The 15,391-nt window shown below is 31.2% G+C and overlaps 5 protein-coding genes across 8 annotated transcripts; 2 read left to right on the top strand and 3 right to left on the bottom strand.

The window, feature by feature from the left end:
* Positions 1 to 74: 74 nt before the first annotated feature.
* LOC139097371 (brachyurin-like) lies at positions 75 to 1,785 on the top strand. Its single transcript, XM_070649180.1, has 8 exons — positions 75 to 184; positions 247 to 459; positions 528 to 650; positions 705 to 776; positions 839 to 885; positions 939 to 1,382; positions 1,459 to 1,471; positions 1,531 to 1,785. Exons 1-8 carry the CDS (start codon positions 115 to 117, stop codon positions 1,698 to 1,700), a joined length of 1,152 nt encoding a protein of 383 aa, XP_070505281.1. The 5' UTR covers positions 75 to 114; the 3' UTR covers positions 1,701 to 1,785.
* On the bottom strand, positions 1,686 to 3,082 carry LOC139097369 (chondroadherin-like). The gene has a single exon (XM_070649178.1). It carries the CDS (start codon positions 3,074 to 3,076, stop codon positions 1,832 to 1,834), a length of 1,245 nt encoding a protein of 414 aa, XP_070505279.1. The 5' UTR covers positions 3,077 to 3,082; the 3' UTR covers positions 1,686 to 1,831.
* Positions 3,083 to 3,126: 44 nt separating this feature from the next.
* On the bottom strand, positions 3,127 to 4,442 carry LOC139097379 (leucine-rich repeat-containing G-protein coupled receptor 4-like). Its single transcript, XM_070649191.1, has 2 exons — positions 3,801 to 4,442; positions 3,127 to 3,132 (listed from the first exon to the last, which is right to left on the bottom strand). Exons 1-2 carry the CDS (start codon positions 4,440 to 4,442, stop codon positions 3,127 to 3,129), a joined length of 648 nt encoding a protein of 215 aa, XP_070505292.1.
* Positions 4,443 to 5,166: 724 nt separating this feature from the next.
* Positions 5,167 to 6,678, top strand: LOC139097372 (osteopetrosis-associated transmembrane protein 1). 2 transcript variants are annotated; one of them, XM_070649182.1, is made up of 3 exons: positions 5,167 to 5,430; positions 5,498 to 5,781; positions 5,844 to 6,678. In XM_070649182.1, the coding sequence occupies exons 1-3, from the start codon at positions 5,357 to 5,359 to the stop codon at positions 6,458 to 6,460; spliced, it is 975 nt and encodes a 324-aa protein (XP_070505283.1). In that variant the 5' UTR covers positions 5,167 to 5,356; the 3' UTR covers positions 6,461 to 6,678. The 2 variants fall into 2 exon arrangements, with proteins under 2 accessions (XP_070505283.1, XP_070505284.1); XM_070649183.1 differs by having other exon boundaries at positions 5,167 to 5,434.
* Positions 6,576 to 9,482, bottom strand: LOC139097373 (uncharacterized). 3 transcript variants are annotated; one of them, XM_070649185.1, is made up of 7 exons: positions 9,353 to 9,482; positions 9,177 to 9,289; positions 9,014 to 9,114; positions 8,037 to 8,903; positions 7,309 to 7,500; positions 7,133 to 7,254; positions 6,576 to 7,012 (listed from the first exon to the last, which is right to left on the bottom strand). In XM_070649185.1, the coding sequence occupies exons 1-4, from the start codon at positions 9,477 to 9,479 to the stop codon at positions 8,441 to 8,443; spliced, it is 804 nt and encodes a 267-aa protein (XP_070505286.1). In that variant the 5' UTR covers positions 9,480 to 9,482; the 3' UTR covers positions 6,576 to 7,012; positions 7,133 to 7,254; positions 7,309 to 7,500; positions 8,037 to 8,440. The 3 variants fall into 3 exon arrangements, with proteins under 3 accessions (XP_070505286.1, XP_070505285.1, XP_070505287.1); XM_070649184.1 differs by having other exon boundaries at positions 7,133 to 7,242; XM_070649186.1 differs by lacking the exon at positions 7,309 to 7,500 and having other exon boundaries at positions 7,133 to 7,242.
* Between the last annotated feature and the right edge of the window lie 5,909 nt (positions 9,483 to 15,391).

Genomic DNA, 15,391 nt, shown 5'->3' with positions numbered 1-15,391 from the left:
CGGTGCGAATATATTTCTCAAGTCATTCTAAGAGCAAACAAATCTCTCAAAAGCCTTTATTATAAATAAACTCTTGTCTAAAATCTCATCTTCAGTCTCGTTGTACCGGTCGTCATGAATAGAAGTAAAATAATAATCTTATTGATAGTCATTTCGGCATCATTTGACCTCACGAAGGCTATATGTAAGGCGTTATCTTCAATTAATAATTGAATGACAAATTAATTGTTTGTAAATAATAATTAGCATGTACGGTTGACAAATCAGGATTAACAGGTGAATGCAAGTTCATTACTGATTGTCCGGAAGTGTTGATGGCATATCAAAAGCGTAAGGAACGACCAACAATTTGTGATAATAAAACAAGAACAATTTGTTGTCCAATAAAAGTGGTGAAAACGACTACCGCCAAGCCAGTAATACAAACATCTATATCAGAAAGCCGCATCAGTGTCAAAAGTATAAACAAAACAATTTTTGGGTATTTCCCGAATTTTTATGACCCATTGAAAATTTTTGTGTTGCAGAATGTCGAGAATATGGTGAATTAATTTTTGAAAAGCAAATTGTTCCTAATCCAGTAATTGGTGAACCTCCAGTAGAAAAAGTCATACCGAAATGTAATCATGAGGTCGTTCAACTTATTGTTGGTAAGTCATAAATATTACCATCATTGACATTAACAGGAATAAATTATTTTTAAGGTGGAACTGAGGCAAAAGACAGAGAATTTCCTCATATGGCGTTAATCGGCTTTGGAGAGGGTAGACCAGAAGGTAAGTAAACTTTTCTTATTACTTGGAAAACTTCATGCCTGATGCTTCATGTGTTGTTGCAGATTACCAATGTGGAGGTTCCCTCATTTCTAATGAATGGATTCTTTCCGTAAGTTAAAATTAAAATACTCTTAAAAATAATTAAATTTACGTTTTAAACAGGCTGCACACTGTCTAAACGCAGCAGGATCACCGGCGAATTTTGCAAAGCTTGGGTACATCATAAGAAATGTTGAGACACCAAACTCGTATACGTATAAAATTTCTGAAAGAATTCCGCACCCAAATTATGATTCAAGATTTGCTGACGATGACATTGCCTTATTCAAACTACAACAACCTGCAGTCTTAAACTCATATGTCATTCCTATTTGTTTACCGGACAAGGAAATACTTATAACAAAGAATGCTATTGCTACTGGATATGGAAAAACAGGATTTATGGAAGATGTTAGTGACGTACTAATGAAAGTGGTCATTGAATATTTCAACCGTGATACATGTGATTCAGCATTTGAAGGAACTGGACGATTTTCAAACAGACAAATAAACTGGGATAAAACTGTATGTGCTGGTTCAACAAATAAGTCAGGTGATACATGCAATGTAAGTTGAATTGAGATTTATTGCTTTGTAGCTTGATGTATTGACATTCATTATATTTTTAATCCAAAACTTAAAGGGCGATTCAGGAGGTAAGAAACTTTATTATGTGCATTTGTGAATGATCTTTAAATTGAATTTATCTTTTAAGGACCTCTTCAAATTTACAACAATGACACTTATTGCATGTACACGGTTGTTGGAATCACATCCTTTGGATATGCTTATTGTGGATTTCCTGGAGTTCCCGCGATCTACACTAAGGTTTATCACTATTTAGATTGGATTGAAAAAATAGTCTGGCCAAATGAGTCTGCTTAAAAAATGGTATGGATACTTAAGTAAAACTACTACATGTAATATAGGAAATCATTAAATATTTTGATTATAAAGTTTTTAATACAAACTTAATTGTGCATATATAAAAAAAATTTGTGCTTTTACATCAACATTTAAAGTGTACAGCGTGATCTGTCCGATCCTATATTGAACACTAAGATTATACGCTGAGACTTTAGAATAGAATTTACAGAAGATAAATATGTGCAGTTCCATGTGGTTGTTGTCAAAGCAAGAATGCTTACTTTTGGAAGTGTAATATTCAAGTTTTTATATGCAGCAAGTCGATCAACTCTTAAATTTGAGAGAGATACCATTGGAGAAAATACTTTTGGCAACACAGTTGAAAATCTTGTCATATTGTACATTTGGAAAGCTCTTACTTTTGTCAACTTTAGGAATGGTGTCTTAGTAGGCCTTGGCATTTTATTGTTAACAACACTTAGATCTGTCAAATTTACCATGTCGCGAATGCATAGAAAATTGGTAAGAAAATTATTATCAGCATAAAATCTTTGTACTGTCAAATTTGTGCTGCTGCAAATGATCTTTCGAATAAGATTATTTTGAATGTGAACTGTTGATTCACCACTTGATAATGTAAAGTTCCTGATTTTGTTATTCTTAACGTCTACGTAGCTTGCACCAAAAGATTGCGCTGTAATCAATTGATTATCCGCTGCATAGAAGCTACCTAAAAATTTCTGAGCTTGAAATAAATTATTTGGAAGAATTTTCAATTGATTTGAATTGAAATTAACTCCATATAATACAGGATTACTAATAAATTGTTGAGAATCAATTTCCGTTAGAAGATTGTAATCAATGTTGAAATTCATAAGTTTTGGAAGAGTTGCTAAAACAAGCGGATGAATAAATGTAAGCTGATTATTAGACAAATACAGATTTTGTAAATTTTTCAATCCTTGAAAAGCCATTATGTCAATTGACGACAATTTCTGATTAGTGACTTGAAGACTCTGAAGATTTTCACAGCCACTAAATGTTCCATTATTTAGTGTTGTTAATTGTCCTCTCATTATCAAAAGAGATATCAATTTTTTTGCATTTGTAAATACGTTTGATGATATTTCCTGTAAGCTCATATTTGCTATTGATAGTAAATTAAGTTCTGGATATTTGGTGAATATTGTTGGAGGAGGTTGCGGCATATAACCATCTGAAAGTACTAGTAACGTAACCGATGAAGCATTTTCTCTGTTTACCACAAACGGTTCTGATGCTGAAATACTTTGTTTATCAACTGAACAGATACCAGTTTGATATGAGCAGTTGTAAGCCGCTTCGGAAAATTTTAGAATCAGGAGTAATCCTATTACACTTTTAATACCTTTCATTTTGAAAATAACACTTTAACAGTTGTAAACTGTTAACAATGTTAAGGCTTTTATACCTGTAATTTAAACATTGTTAATGGTTAGTGTAAAAAATTAATTAGATTTTAATGTTCATATCTATTAATTTAAACCAGTGGTGGACAACCTGTGTGCCGTCAAATTTTAAGAAATGCCACGAACCGTATGTCGTGTACTGCTCTGATTGAGGCTGACTACTAAGGTATGCCACGAGATATAAAAGGTTGCCCACCACTGACTTATACGGAAGTAAATCGACGTATAACTTGGATTATGGGTTTCAATATTCTTTCGATATGCAGCCAATCTAAAGCGAAATCAAATTACGTTCGAATGGAATACGATAGATAAATTCAATATTTTGTGTTTCAAATAAATACCTAACATTTTATTATTGACTTCAATGAAAATTCGTAAAAACTAACAACGGACAAAAGAAAAATCTTCAAAACCATACCAATGCTGAGCAGCTAAGAACAAAATCTGTCTTATTTTCTTGACAAAATCGTTTCGGATTGTTATACGAGTAGCATTTATAAATCACATTATGCATCCCTAAATTTTGATTCAAAAGTATTTTTTGTGAATTTAATGTTTTATATACATTGGATACATATGTGCAATTCCAAGTTAATGTTGATAAGCCAAGTATTTTTAAATTTGGAAGTGTTGTATTCAAGTTGTTATATGTCTCCAGGCTGTCTACTTGTAAATTAACAAGTGATGCCAATGGAGAGAAAACTTTTGGTGGGACGTGTTTGATCATATTTAAGATTTGCAGTTCTTTTAAGTTTACCAATTTTGCGAAAGCTTTTGTAGTAAGCTTTGAAATATTATTGTTATTAATACTTAAATCCGTCAAATTCATCATGTCACGAATGCATTCAAAATTTGTAAGTTGATTATTATCAGCATAAAATCTTTGTACTGTCAACAAACTTGTACTGTTGCATATTAGTTTATCAATAAGATTATTCTCAATGTGAATTGTTATTTCTCCACTTGAAATTGTAAAATTCCTGATTGTGTTGTTCCTAAAGTATACGTAATTTGCACCAAACGTTTGCGCTGCAATCAATTGATTGTTGTCTGCATATAAGCTTCCTATATATGATTGAGCTTGAAACAAATCATTCGGAAGTGTTCTGATCTGATTACCACTTATTATCACAACATACAGTAATGGATTATAGATGAATTGTTGAGAATCAATTGTTGTTAAAAAATTGTTTTCAATGTTGAAATTCATAAGTTTTGGAAGTACTGATAAAGTCAATGGATGTAGAAATGTTAGATAATTATTGCTAAGATGCAAAATTTCTAAATCAATTAATCCTTCAAAGGCCATTATGTCAATTGATGACAATTTCTGATTAGTGACTTGAAGATTCTGCAGTTTGTCACACGTAATAAAAGTTCCATCATTTAGTGTTACTAGGTATCCTTTCAATATTAAAAGAGTTGTTAAATTTTGTGCATTTGAACACAGGTTTGATGATATTTCCTGCAAGCTCACATTTGCTATAGACAGTAAATTGATTTCTGGATATTTAGTAAATATTGTTTGAGGAATTTGCGGCATTAAACCATCCGAAATTACTAGTACCACAACTGAAGAAGATTCATCTCTGTTTACCTCAAATGGATCTGATGATGAAATGATTTGTCTCTCTACTGAACAGATACCAATCTGATATGTGCAGTTGTAAACCGCTTCGGTATATTTTATAATCAAAAGTAGACCTATTAAACTTTTAATACCTTTCATTCTGAGTATGAAACTTTATATAAAACATTTTATTTTCATATGTTTAAGCTTTTAAGCAGCCGCAATTTTAAAACAAAAAATGAATTAATTTAATTTTAATGATTATGACTTCAATGTGCATGAATTCGGAAGCAAGCATTTTAAATTTTTAAAATTGCTGAGTGTTGAATTTTTTTGGAGCATAAAAAAAATCAGTTCTGTTTCTAACTTGTCACATGCCGCTTATTATGCTCAATTTATTTTCTAAATATTTAACGGTCAGAAAATATTCAAAAATTTCAGAGTTTGTTTTTGTTTACAAAAAGTGATCAAATATCCTTTGGAATATTTTTATTAAAAATTCCTTAATATTCCTTGATTTAATTACTTTAAATAGTATTGAGAAAGTTTGTGATGAGTAGTTAGCTTAGTCAAGATCAAGCAAGTGACTATAATTGGAGATTTGTAGGAATAAGAAATAATTTTTAAAAGACAAAGAAAAATTGTGAAAAAAAATGATTCACAAATTGATAATTTTAGTGATATTAAGCATGTCAGCCATAGAAATTACTGGAAAGAATGCTGGTTGGTAGGTATTCAGCTTGCAATTATTCATTTGCTTGTATTTTTGAAACTGGATGTTCTCAATTTTTCAGCGGTGAAAAGTTTATTGAGCCAGTTAATAATACTGTAGTTTGCTCAGAAGTTTTCCAATTATTCCATAAATGTACTGGTAAATTTATAGAAGTAGCTCTAGACACAGCAAATCCGTTCACATTATGTACAAATGAGCATGCTTTTGGATATTACCGGAACTTAACATATTTCTTCAATCTTCTGCAAGAGAACTATGACAAAAAGACTGGAATTATTTGTAGTGAAGAGTATCTAAATAAAAATCGGATGAGTGTGATTGGACATATAGTTGCTACATCCAAAGGTAAGCTTAGAAACAAATTATTAAATCCATTGACAAATAATCTCTACTTTTGTTTTGGATAGGACTTTGGGAGTCTGGAAATTGTGATGACTGCTATATGGATCAAAATAATTTGTATCAGAATTTTTCTCTCCATACAATTGAGTTCCAAAAAGCACACGCAGAATATGCCAATTGTTCCAGAAATTCGAATGCTTCAGTAATTTGTGAGAAATGCATGAGCTACTATCTCAGAATGAATGAATTATTTGATTTTGAAAAATCAAAAAAAGAAGGCCACATTTGCTTTGATTTAGAAGATATAATGAACAAGACACGACAGGAATGGTCTGTTGTCTACAAATGCTGCAAAAACAAGAGAGACTCACTTAAGGCTTTTTACAGCCTTTTCTCTACAATTATCATCCTCACTTTTGTTTTCTATTCAACCATTTATTTTACCGGATCGAGCTATACAGAAACTACAACTCTAGATGCTAGAGAAATATCAAATAATCAACCTATGCAACCAAACACTTCATCATCATCATCGTCGTCATCTACTGGATCTGGAAATTCATCAAAGGAAACGCCAAAGTCTGATAAGAAAATGCTTATTAACGACGATGATTCCGATGATGAACCAAATATTTTATCTTCTCCTTCAATTAATAGGAATCAAATAATCCTAGACAATTGAAATGTAGTTAACTCCTTTTTAATTTACTTCTTTTATGTACTATGTCATATAATAATGATGGAATATCCAAATTACAATCGAAAACGCTTTTAGAAATTACATTTTTTGTATTTTATTATGTTAATTGAGGATATGTTAATTACCGTTAATTATTTTTTTATAAGATAAAAGAGAATCTCTGGATATAAAATTTGTGATTAATAAAGACTTTAAACCTATTTAGTGTATTTCAACAGTATGCAGCATGATGTTATCAACACCTTGACTTAAATTTGAATCAGATACATGAACCTCTTCATCCTTTTGCGGCTCTGGATTGTACTTTTTATAATCATCATAAACTATATCGACGAGAATGAATATTATCATGTGATAAACGAGGATCAAAAGCAATACATCGACCGTTGGAATTTTGAATGATCGATCCATTCCACCAAACAACCATTTTGACACATTTTCAAGCTCAAACAGTGATATTGGAAGTGAGACGAAAGATACAACTAGACACAAAAGCGAAAACAGCCTGAACTTCCAGACTTCCTTGTGATTTTTCTGGAATGAGAATTTAAATGTTATGTCCAAGTCCAAATTGCATCGACAGATTTCGAGACCAAAACTGAAGAGACATGAACTCGGTCTCGAGAACCCTTACAATGAAGGTCATGAACTTACATTTTTAATTCCATATAGCATATCAAAGGATATCCAAATAATCAATATTGCCATGCTGATAGTAATCGCACACATTAGAATCAGCATTCCAGGAAATGGCTCACTTCTAACTGCAATGAAGACTATAAATTATTTATGTCAAAAATATTAAATAACTTCTTAAAGATGGCACATACTTTTCCAATAATCCAGCATAAGCAAAGCGTACAAAATTGATCCAACAATGACTACAATAATGGAAGTACATAAATATAGCCATGCTATAACTAACGCACAAATTTCAACTTTTGATAAATTTTGTAATATCCTGAATTTACTCCACATGATGCACACTATGCCGCCTTCCTTCTAGCTTTACACAAAATTGACTAAAAGGCAGAATGAAAATATTCATTTAGCATGGTCAAAAATAATTTGGGAAGGGCTTCGTATTATAATATTTACTCATCATGGGAAATTGAGTTGGGAGTTTATTTGCATTTTTTTAAGCAACTAAGCAAGCTTTCAGAACAATGCAACTTTATGAAAATCAATAATTTTAATTTAGTTAAAGCAGGCTTGGAAGAAATTATCGTAAAAAAATTTAATCTCAAAAGTATTCAGGAATTGCTTAATTGCTCAAGCCTTAACATGGGTGATTTTTCTATAGCCATGTGTGGAACCAATGGGTGTATTTTTGTGGTTAATAAGCACCGCAGAATTGAAGATGAAATTGATGATTTTGATCAAGACGAGTTGCTTTTGGAAGTTGTAAAATGCAATCCTGAAGTTTTAAATGAAAATCGGAAATGTGAAATAAAATCACCGACAGATAATAGAAATGCAGTCATAATTGCTTATGGAAATTCTGAAGAAAGAAAACTCATCTTTGGTGCTATCAAAGATGAAAGAAGAGGCTACTTACTGTCATTTTATAATCCTATGCCCTTCATCATTCTGTCAAGTCGGATATCAGATTTCATGAGAAAAATGGATTCGTCATATCCGGAAGTTATTTTGGCATCATGGACAGATAAAAACGAATGTGAGTTATATACAGTCAGTGCAAATGGAGAAAACTATAAATGCTTTGGATGCGTCATTGGTCATCAGAAGGAATACATCAAAGAAGCTTTATTGAGACTTGACTTCAAAGCTTTAAATGTGCGGGAGTTGCTTGCTGTTGCTGTGAAGCTTGCCTTAGAATTCTGTGATGAAGAAGATGATCTTCAACTTTCGTGGATTTGTGATGAAACAAATGGAAAACATCAAATATGTGATAAGGAACTGGTGGATGATGTGATGAAAAGCATTAAGTACTGAATATATTTAAAATCCTTCTGGCGGTGAAGGTAAATTTTCTGGTTTTACTTCCTCTGGTTCCAAAATCTTCTTTTGCTCGGATTTAACTTTTTGGAAAGCTTTCTCAGTGACTTCCTTTTCATTCTCAATAAAGTTTTTTAAACTTCTATGCTGCTCTGGTGTCTTCATCTTTTTGTCAATTTTCTCAAATGGAACTTCCTCTGCAAAATTTTCATCGGCGACAATTTTGTTGTCCTTATTTACTTCTTTAGTATGTAAATCACTATAAGCAGGCTGTAGAATCGTTAGTTGTTCTGCCACAGTATTCAACTTTCGTCGATGCTGCTTTTCTAGTCGCTTCTGTTTTGCTTCCATTCGCAATTTTTGGTATATTATGTATACCAAAATCCATACTAAAAACTCGAAAATTGACAAACTAAATACTGCAGCCATACGAAACACCATACCATCCTCATCTAGAGATATCGATCTAAAAATGGACAATAAAATTAAAGCGAATGGCTTTTCACAGCAGTTACAAAAATTGTGTGAGTCTATGGGAGTGTAACAGTGTCGACTACCAATCTAATCAGTTTTTACCTGCCATAAACATTAATTATCATGTATCCAACATATCCACATGATAGGATAAACAACATGCTTATGCTAATCCTAAACATCAGCATTCGAGTGTGATCACGCTAGATATAAATCACAAGATTACTAAAGTTTCTCAGTAAATCCAGAAAGTTTTATAATTTACCGTTTTTAATCCACGGACAAATTCATGAGAAGCATAAGTCAAGCTTCCAAAAACTGTTAGTGAGAAGAATCCAGCAACAAAAACCAGCACCAAATTTTGGATCTGTTTGTTTTCTTAAAAAATTTGTTAAAAGCTTAAAATTTCTATAGACATGTCAAAAAGTAAGCAATTCTTACGGTCAATTATCTCGTGGATGTAATAAATAATTGATCCAAATGTCAAGAGAATGCACAATGAGAATACAACAAGATGCATCCATCCAATTAACAAATTTACAAATATTAATTTCCTGAACTTTTCCATCCTTATCGCTTTACTGTTCACTTTACTGTCTAACTTGAAACTAATGAAATTGTGTGAAAATAGTCATTACGAAGCCCCCGCTTTCCCCAATTTGCATGAAATTTGAATTAGAGAGAATGATTCCCAATGAGGAGCATGCCTCTATGGCATAAGTTTCTAAATTTAAGTACAGAAGTAAATTCACATTTCTAACTGGGTTAACACTGCAATTACTTCCTTGCTATATGTCCAAAGTCACACCTTTTTGTTTCATACACGACTCGCACAGTTTCAAACTATTTTATGTATAACCTTTAACATGGCGTTGGCAGACGAATTGTGAATTAAGTTAGTCTGACTTCTTCTTTTCGCTGATATTTTTGGAGCATTTTTGGATTGATACTGAAGAAACAGAATTAATTTATCGAGTGATAAAATGAAGAAGTTTCTGCCATGGAAGCTTTTAAGTCTTATCAAAGCTCTTTTTAACTGGTTTTTTCGTCTAATGACCGAAAGTTCCTGAATTGGATGTGTTGAAAAGAACGCTAGAATTCTCAATGTCCCGAACTGGCAGAAGTTATTGAAAGATAGAGCTGTCTACACATTCTTTAATCGCGGCAATTGGCCCCCATGTAGCCCAACGTGCGTTGCAACAAGTAAAGCTCCCTTTTGTGGATGCCATTTGGATGCCGCGTGAATGCAGCTTATATTTGATGCTTTTAAAATAATGGAGGCTTAAAATGCCTCTTCACAAATCCTCTTCATTTGTGTCTCTCGGGTATTTATATACTTAAGATATAAATTTCCCACAATAAGCTTTAATTGATCATACATATCTGATCAAAAGCACTAAAAAGTTCACATTACAATTTTAAAATTATAAATGTCTGTTATTTTAAAACAAATTGTAAAGCTTTTTGATATGACATGATATGAAAAGGTACACAAACTTATCATAATAAGATAATAATTCAAAACGTTTCCTGAGTGGTTAATACTGTGTCGTAGCGGTACCCTAGCGAACAAATTGTGCAGTTCGCGTTGTCAGGTATGAACTTATGAATTTATCGACATGCTTGATCATCATCAAAGAGTCCCAAAATTAAGGGGTAACATAGAACTCATAGAAACAACGTATTACGTGATTTTGATAATTGTCAAGAGGTAGCTATGAAACTTAGATAAAGGTACTATCTTACAGATCCCATGAATCACAATTGAACATGGGACATGTCTAAAAAAAAGTGATGTTCGGTGTCAAAAGCTCCCCTCAGTGGACTAAATTCCCCAAATTGGTACAAAAGTTCCAAAACTTCTCCCCACTTTTGATTATTTATGGATGTACCCAAGAGATTGTTTTGGATGATCAGTGAAGTAATTTCTAGCTAAAAATGAAGCACCTACGAATCTTTATACAAAAATTTAAAACCAGATTATTACGCACCTGGCAGCTCATTTGTATCCATCAAAAGCTTAAGAGTAATCATCAGTTCCAATGAATTTATTATTAATAACAGTAAAAATGATATCAAAGAACGAAATCAAGTTGCTGAGTACTGGAGAGATTAAAGTAAATAAAATGTTTATTTATGAGGTGGAGATTAAAAAGGTAAATTAATCAAAAATACAGGCTAAAAGTGATTGAGCAAATATATTAAAGGAACGCGCCCGTGAGAGAATTATTGTAGATAAATTGCAAACATTTCAATTACGGGTGGCATGAGTCAGAACAAATCTCAAAATAAATGCAAACGATCAATTAATGTTAATAACTTTTTTATATGTCCAGATGTGCTGATAGAAATCATTGTCATCAAAAAATGTGAATAAATTTCCATTGTGAATTATCCTAAGTAAGGGAAAATATGACTCCATTAAGCTGAAAATGAAACCATAAATTATTAGCGAAATTTGCAATTAAAGCATACAAACTATAAAGAAAACTAGAATAGGTCGATGGATGAATCAACTTTTCACGAACACACGACACGGGAAGTTTGTGATGTTTGACACACGGAATAAAGGAAAAATTTGATTAGAAGTTAGGGAGCGTTCACTTATTACCTCGATCCCTTGGTGTCGTTCACTTACTACGGCGACTCCTTAGGAGCCGTTCACTTACTTCCGTGGCACCTAAGGAGCCATTCACTTACTACTGTGACCACTAAGGGGTCGTTTATTTATTAAGTAACGGGAGGCTTCAATAATTACGTAACGCTTTTAGGGAGGTATCATGTTACGTAATAAGTGACCGCCCCTTTAGCAGATAGTGAGTAGGACTGTAAAGGTTAGTGATACAAATGAAGATGACTCCATCACGGAACTTTAAAGACTCATCTAAACCATTTTATTAACCAAATGGCTGGCATATGGCATCCAAATCGAGACAGCTTCCTTTTGGTGTTAATAAATGAGGTTAAGCAGAGCTTCCTTTATTTAGTTCACTCGGAATTCAAATGGGCACACCCTCCATTAGAGAAAGACCTTCTCTCATTACTGTCAACCTGTAATAAAATTCATTAAAGTAAGTGATATTCTACAGATATAAACTTCCAGTCATTTTAATTCCGCCCTTTTAAAACCTTGAAATTTCTATAGAAAATGCGAAAAAGAAGATGAAATAAGAATTGAGTTTATTTTTGTAATATTTTCGATTTATTTACTTTTTATACAACTTTTTTTTCATATCCACATTAGCCTTTCAGATTTTTCATCGCCGCTTTCATCCATTAATAGATCAATTATGGATCTATTAATAGTTTTTGAAAAATTACCAATGGTCATCAACATTTTATTTTCATTTTTAATGTCTCAATAAATTCTTTTCTCAAAATGAAATAAAGAAAATTTTCATATGAAATTAAAAAGTTTTTCAGGCATGATTCACAAAAAAATGCTTATTTACTGTGTGTGTGATAAAAACTATTCTTGGAATGACAAGAAGAGCAAAAAAAAGATAAACATCATTAATAATTCAAATTGTTTGTTTACTTTCTTGAGTGATTATTTCGTCACTATTTACTTCCTCGCTCTATATTACTAAGAGTGATGAAGAATGATTATAAAAGGAAGTAAAAACATAGAGGCGCCAGCAAATTTTCATCTCATTTCACTTTGTTCATTTCTTTTTTTTTTGTGGATGAATTTTCATTTTCTATGAAAATGTTATATCCTCTGAGAAAATTCTTGAAATTTCATTTTAATGACGAGGAAGAAAATGTTTCATTTCCATCATATAACAACACAATTATATTGTGCAATTATTTTGCTTTGACTGGCTGACTGCATAATTTACTGAGTAAAGTCTTGGATTACGGGAATCTAATTAGACTATCGATAACATGGTTTATTATGTGGGTCGATCACAATTGACGACTTTGATAGATTTTTGGATAAGATCTAGATCGAAAACTTTGACGGCAGCTAAATTAAGTTTAGAAGACTTTGCCTTATTTTGTTAAAAGCAGAACTTGAAGTCGACTCAAATTTTATACGGAATCGAGTTGACTTTTCCATACAAAATCCTAGTCGACTTCAAGCTCTTGAAAAAGTCATATATTCGATGACTTTAAAAAATATATATTTTTCCAATCCATAAACGTGAGAAAATTCAAAAATGCTGAATATCCGAATATGCCAAAAATGCGCTCATTCCATTCAGGAACGAATGCTTTTAAAAATATTTTCTCATCAAATTTCTCAAGAAAAAATTGTAATTCGTGTGATACAATAATTCTTCTATATGATGTATCAATGAAAATATAACTGACATGTCGAGCGGCTCGTGCTAATTTTTTTTTCAAAATGCTTCATACTTTTTTATTCTCTACAAAACGTTATAATCCATCTTACTTTGTGCTAATTAGATTAACAACATTTTAATTATAATTTTTTTATCTTTAGTTTTGGATTTATATGAATTATTTCGTTTATGGATTAATATACTTAATATGTTCATGATAATTTTCTCTTTTGTTTCATTTTTTATTAATACAAAAATATTTATCTGTTTTTTGTTTTTGTTATATTCGATTTCGTTCTATGTAGGTAGATAATTACAGGAAAGAACAAGAGATTTAGATATACGTAAAAGTAAATATTGATAAGTATCATAAAAAGATAAAACAGTAATGTCATCGCATGCAAGTAATTAGAGTGCATTTTGCCGATGCAACTTATTAGCAACTTATCAGGAATGTTTGCTTACGTAATGCATTAATTATAAATATTAGTTCAAAAATGTTTAATTTCATATTATCAGTTTTTAAAGAACCTTTTTTTCTTATATCCAAATAATCAATATTGAAGAAAATTCGAAGGGAAAACGGATTTTCATTTACAATGTTTTATTACGTTCTGTGATATTGCACAACATTGAATCTCATTGAATAATGCTTCAACACGTTTCACCACAATTTACAATGTTTCACCACGTGTTGTGATGATGTGAAACACTTCACCACGTGTTGTGATGTTGCGCAACATTGAACAATGTTTTGAAACACTTCTTGACAATTTACAATGTTTTACTACTTTTTGTGATGTGGCGCAACATTAAACAATGTTGTAAACCACTTCACCACAATTCACAACGTTTCACTACGTTTTCCAAAGCTTTCAAAGCAAAACATTATGTAATGTTTTAAAACATTTCACCATAAGTCACAATATTTGACTTAGTAAATTTCTTCCTTAAAATCTGATAATTTTAAAATTTTAATTTTTAAATTGCTTAAAAGTTTAATTTTTAAATTGTAAAATTTGTTAAAAGTTTAAATTTAAAATTTTCTCTTTGTGAATTTAAATTAAATAAGATTTTTTATGAGCTTTACTCAAGATTCTACAATGTATTAGATCCAGTTTAAAATTGAGTTGAAAAAATAAATAAAAAACGTGCTTCAGAGAGTCCTACGCTAAGCTACGTATGAAAATAAACTTTTGGACCCTCCTTATACGCTCTAAAAATTTTATACTGCGCATCTGGATTTTTGGATATTCTTTTGAATGTCCATGAAATGTCAAAATATGATTTAATCAACTAAAAATATTCTCGAACAGTAACTTAAAACTCTTACAACACACCATCCAATGTGACTTACTAAGACTTGTTTAAAGCATTATGAAAACAAAAAAAAAGAGTTATTTTAAATCCATCTTCAGAATCGATTATGAAAAAAAAGCTTGGCATTTACAATAGAATATTGAATAATTTTTTTAAATGGAAATTTCCATGATATAACGAGTATATCAACCAAAATGAATATTTAAACGCATTTAGCTGCTCCAAAAAATGAGAGAGCGAAATAAAAAATCACAAATGAAATTGTCATGAGCAATAAAAGCCTAATTTTCTGATGTGAAACGTTAATTTGCATAGATGTAAAAACTTGCTAATTAACCTGCATTACGTATGTCTGTGCATTTCACTTGACGACAGTTGATAATTTTATTATACGTTGTTTAGATTATTATTAATTTTTTATTTGAAAAAGACAGGAATTAACAGTTACAAATTTCAATTCCGATAACATTGACGAAAAAATGATCATTTACAATTTATATACGGAACAGAATTAACCAGCAATCTCCATTCCATTAATGTCATTTATTATAATAATTTGATGGTAACTCATTCGTCTAAAAAGTATGAACACCACAAAATTTGACCTTTTTTTATTTCATCATTTATAATGACGACTCAACGTTAGCCTATTAAAAATGTGTGTATTAATTGAACTAAATGATACTAAGTAAATTTTTCATTTCTGAGTAAGTAAATTAACACACTACCTACATACATTATTATTTGTGTATGCTGCAAATATATATTTTTTTGCATTATAAATGCTACTTAATGAGAAATTTTCATTCAAAATCTTAATGTCATTTCACTCTCGTGTTTCATCACTCATTCTTACTTTATATATCACTAC

Source organism: Chironomus tepperi, unplaced genomic scaffold (genome assembly GCF_022539635.2).
Source record: "Chironomus tepperi strain 1889 unplaced genomic scaffold, CSIRO-AGI_Ctep_v1 contig_421, whole genome shotgun sequence".
Lineage (NCBI taxonomy): Eukaryota > Metazoa > Arthropoda > Insecta > Diptera > Chironomidae > Chironomus > Chironomus tepperi.
This window is presented reverse-complemented; position numbering and strand designations above follow the sequence as displayed.

What these genes read in the sequence shown, in the direction of transcription:
- LOC139097379 (XM_070649191.1), bottom strand. Translation starts at nt 4,442, where the DNA reads ATGGCCTTTGAAGGATTAATTGATTTAGAAATTTTGCATCTTAGCAAT.
- LOC139097369 (XM_070649178.1), bottom strand. Translation starts at nt 3,076, where the DNA reads ATGAAAGGTATTAAAAGTGTAATAGGATTACTCCTGATTCTAAAATTT.
- LOC139097371 (XM_070649180.1), top strand. Translation starts at nt 115, where the DNA reads ATGAATAGAAGTAAAATAATAATCTTATTGATAGTCATTTCGGCATCA. An exon ending in TGACCTCACGAAGGCTATAT is followed by an intron (nt 185 to 246) that starts GTAAGGCGTTAT and finishes AATAATAATTAG; the next exon opens with CATGTACGGTTGACAAATCA. An exon ending in GGTCGTTCAACTTATTGTTG is followed by an intron (nt 651 to 704) that starts GTAAGTCATAAA and finishes ATTATTTTTAAG; the next exon opens with GTGGAACTGAGGCAAAAGAC.
- LOC139097372 (XM_070649182.1), top strand. Translation starts at nt 5,357, where the DNA reads ATGATTCACAAATTGATAATTTTAGTGATATTAAGCATGTCAGCCATA. An exon ending in ACTGGAAAGAATGCTGGTTG is followed by an intron (nt 5,431 to 5,497) that starts GTAGGTATTCAG and finishes TCAATTTTTCAG; the next exon opens with CGGTGAAAAGTTTATTGAGC. An exon ending in TATAGTTGCTACATCCAAAG is followed by an intron (nt 5,782 to 5,843) that starts GTAAGCTTAGAA and finishes TGTTTTGGATAG; the next exon opens with GACTTTGGGAGTCTGGAAAT.
- LOC139097373 (XM_070649185.1), bottom strand. Translation starts at nt 9,479, where the DNA reads ATGGAAAAGTTCAGGAAATTAATATTTGTAAATTTGTTAATTGGATGG. An exon ending in CATCCACGAGATAATTGACC is followed by an intron (nt 9,290 to 9,352) that starts GTAAGAATTGCT and finishes AAATTTTTTAAG; the next exon opens with AAAACAAACAGATCCAAAAT. An exon ending in TTGTCCGTGGATTAAAAACG is followed by an intron (nt 9,115 to 9,176) that starts GTAAATTATAAA and finishes ATTTATATCTAG; the next exon opens with CGTGATCACACTCGAATGCT.